The sequence below is a fragment of the Asparagus officinalis genome, chromosome 5 (genome assembly GCF_001876935.1).
Source record: "Asparagus officinalis chromosome 5, Aspof.V1, whole genome shotgun sequence".
NCBI lineage: Eukaryota > Viridiplantae > Streptophyta > Magnoliopsida > Asparagales > Asparagaceae > Asparagus > Asparagus officinalis.
In genome coordinates, this window is record NC_033798.1 from 105,702,378 (window position 1) to 105,706,263 (window position 3,886).

The 3,886-nt window shown below is 34.5% G+C and overlaps 1 protein-coding gene across 1 annotated transcript in view; it reads right to left on the reverse strand.

Moving 5' to 3' along the window:
* LOC109840517 (cytochrome c oxidase subunit 6b-2-like) overlaps positions 706 to 3,886 on the reverse strand; it is a 6,876-nt gene continuing 3,695 nt past the window's right edge. Inside the window, exons 2-4 of the mRNA XM_020409184.1 lie at positions 2,538 to 2,626; positions 2,322 to 2,403; positions 706 to 952 (exon numbers count right to left, since the gene is read on the reverse strand). Of these exons, the coding sequence (XP_020264773.1) occupies positions 899 to 952; positions 2,322 to 2,403; positions 2,538 to 2,626 (225 nt within the window). The 3' untranslated portion in view covers positions 706 to 898. The remainder of the gene's footprint in view (positions 953 to 2,321; positions 2,404 to 2,537; positions 2,627 to 3,886) is intronic.

A 3,886-nucleotide genomic window follows, 5' to 3' on the forward strand; every position in this document is an offset into this window, starting at 1 on the left:
TAACAGATATCTGTGCTATGAAACAACAATGGCCATTAAAGTCAACCTCAGCATTGAGGTCCTAACATAACCCTATCAACCCACCCACCCGCATATCCGCACGCATAAACATACCCGGGTAAGGCATTTGGGCCACCATCAACATTAAAGAATTCCATAAAATAGATCATAATTACAACAGAGAAAAGAAGTCTCCACATTATTATTTTATTTCTTGCATGAAGTATATACTCAAGTTAGTGGATACCTCCACCATTGTCTGAATTGATAAGACCCGCATTGGCCTCTTGTGGTAACATCTGATCTTATGCAAGTTAGCATGAGATATTTGTGTGTTCTCACCTATCTCTCGTTGGTGGTTGGTTTTTTTGTTTTGTTTGTTATTGTTGTGTTTGTGCTGTGTGTGTAGGGGGGGGGGGGGGGGGGGTGATATGTATATAAATGGAGTAGGGAGATAAAAGGAGACCGTGACACATGTCTCACCACGATTTTAAATCAATACAAATCAGTATACAATATCAATGCAATTACTATTGGTGCAAGTAAAATCCTCTTATAATACAACTATCAAAATTATATTAGAGCATTTTGATTACTGTATTAATGTGATCACCAACTTTAAAATCTTAAAATCTGTGCTAAGCATTAGGATAGTTTTTCCCATTGAGTGGAGAATGCACTTGTCAGCAGTACAACACGTAAATGTATTGGCAAATGCAATCATCAGCGTAGGGCCATAACGATGTTAAAAGTAGAGTTTTTCATATCCACACATGCATTATCCTTTTATTTAAACAACTTATATATAACAGTAACAATATTTTCAGGTGACAAAACCAAAAGACTAGATACAAACCAGAAGAAAAGAGTGCTGCTAACAGGTTGCTGAGCCTAAGAATTACAGTGGCCCCGGAAAATTTCCGTTCTCTCTCTGTTCATTCCACCTGTCAACCTGGCTTATGAGAAGAAAGAATAGTAAATGACAGTAATAAAAACTTTGATAACATTTTATGCGAGGAGAATGAAAAAATATATATAATGAAATAGCTAGAATCTAGATGAATCTGATCATTAAATATATAACAGTATCGTTTGATAAACTCAACCAAGATATAAAAGAATGTCTTTTTTTACAAGAGAATTGAAAGTTGCGTAATCTTTCAGCTGCTTTGCCCAAGAAGAATTCAGAATGAGATTCCAATTTTCATGGAAGTTCCACTTGCTTTATGTCCTAAAATACCGGAGAAGAATAAACTTCGCTTCATAGATGAATACTAATAGACTTCAGCTCTTTAGTTTTCACAGAGTTCAATGATTTTCAGTTCTCACAGTGAAACCTATCTATGTTTTTCCCTAAATATAGTTTTGTATATAAATGGAAGCAAATAAGTAACTCAAAGACACAACATGAACAAAGAAGGGTAAGATAAATGGAGGGCATGAGCCAATGAAATACCTGGCAAGCAAAAGCATGTGATTTCGCAAAACAGTTGGCCCTTTTTGTTGTGTTATCATTTGCTCTTTTAGTGCGTCATCATCTGTGTATAAAATTCATTTTGGTGGAGAACTATGATCTCTCTCTACCTTGTTATAGTTCTCCATCTGGAATTTACTATGCTTATTATAGTTATCCACCAAGATGAATTTTACTATAACAAGCATAAAATTCATTTCGGTCTATCTGGAAAAGTTATCATCCCAAACTAAGTAAATGTTATAAAAGCTTGTTATAGTACAAAGGTTAATAAGCATAAAATTCATTTTGGTCCACCTGGAGAAATTATCATCCCAAATCTAACTAAATGTTATAGAAGATTGGGCCAAGTCCAGTTGTGACTGGTTCAAACTGACGTCGGCTCTTACCAAGTTTAGTTCAATCCCCAATGCTAGTCTTGTGTTTCAAATTTTAGAGGTTCATGAATTATAATGAATTACTGAGAGTTAAGTGGACCATACTAGAAAATAAATCGAGTGGCTTGCTTTGCTGTGCTTGTGTAAATTTTATCTGTGTACATGAGATCCCTTCACTCAGTGGTCATGAGTCATGGCTAAATGAAATGGAGTTTAATGAGAGGAGACATATTACAATAACAGTGTGAACATGCAATTGGCAATAGCTTCAAAAATCATATCACGCAAAAAGTAGAAAAAACATATCACGCAAAAAGTAGAAAAAACATACTGATGCACTGAACTTGATGTTATATGAAAAAGTAGAACAAAGGTTCATCCAGATGAATAGAGAATATGAACTGTCTGGAGAAAAAACAAGCAACTACTAAAATCAAAATTCGATGAAGACATTGAATATTGGAGCTCACCCATTCCCCAGGACAAAGGGACCGGTAATATTTAGCAAATCTTTCACATTCAGCAGAGCCATCGCCTTTGGCAGACAAACACCTGCATTTTTGATGGACTTAGTAACTTAAAGGAGAAGTTATAACATTGTTGCAAACATCATAAGATTGTAGTGTCTCATGCTTAACACCATCGTTCTACAACCATCAAATGATTAGGTATGAAATGAATTATACTTGTGATACTCAATGTAGCGAGTGAAACAGTGCCTCGTTTGATTTGTTGTAGGGAAGCGAAAATCAGCTGGTGCTGTTTTTAGCTCAATCTGATAAACATACAAACAACAATACAAAATGTTAGTGCGCTCCAATTGAGGGGAAAAAAATTCTACATCTTTAAAAAGACAGAGGAAGAAAATACTAGGAAAAAAAATCCAAATGACAACCTCTCTGACCCCATACAACTTCTAAACACAAATCGCTAACATCCAATAATTAGCGCTTACTAGTTACTACTCTATTAATTTACAAGGCCCTCTCATCCATTAATATGAAGTAGTTGGAGTTTTCTTTTTTCTCAGAGAATATTGTCATTAGAGTTAACTAAGTCGAGATATCTGTTAATCTGCATCTTAACAATTTTAATAACTTCTTTGCTTAAAAAAATAATTTCTTTGCTTTTATTTACACCGTGTCCCCATTATATGAGTATCTTGCCTTGCCTCCATCATTTTTAGAGTAATGATTTGATGCTCAACCCAACAAGTTAGGAAAATTGTGTATACCCCGATCAAGCACAAACAGAAAACATCCACCACTACACCACATTAAATATATATCTAATGTATGCAATAAAAAAATGTAGTAGAAAGGGAAATCTTCATGCATCAGAATACATAGGATGTGTGGTAGGAATCACGTATAGTAGAAGCTGCCAAAATCAACGAAGGAAATCATCTTTCTATCACTCCTAATCACTTAAGAAAAAAACAAAATAAACCAAAAAGAGTTATTTTTTAAGAATAAAACTGAGAAGAAGATTGATTAATAGAAATTTAAACTAGAAATGTATATGGCACAATAGTGTAGAACTTTCACCATAAATTCACATTGGACTCTTAAGTTCATAAGTTCAAAACTTAAAATGAAAATTGACGTTTGGATTTTTTTTCCCTTTTTTCTTTTTCTGGGTACCGTTGACGTGCGTAAAGAACGATTGTCAATTAATCACAAAAAAAATCCTCTATGAAATTTTTCGATGGTCAAACGTTGAATGCACTCATAAAAGCACTCCAATTCTACCATATAATTTCTCATGCAATAAATTTACCATTTCTAATTGGGTCAATTTCACTTTACCCCCTCAATTTTGGGGGGTGTTACACATAGCCCCCAAACCAAACTTAACCTTCTCTCACCAGACCCCCTACTTCATGTATTACAAATAACTAAAACGTCCTTGAGAGAAAAATTGCAGACTTTGTCATTTTTCATCTATAGGCAATATAACCCCTCTCCTAAATTTTGGATTTTTTTTCTCTCAAGAAAAGTTTTGTTACTTGCAAATTACACTGGGGTGGCCGCGG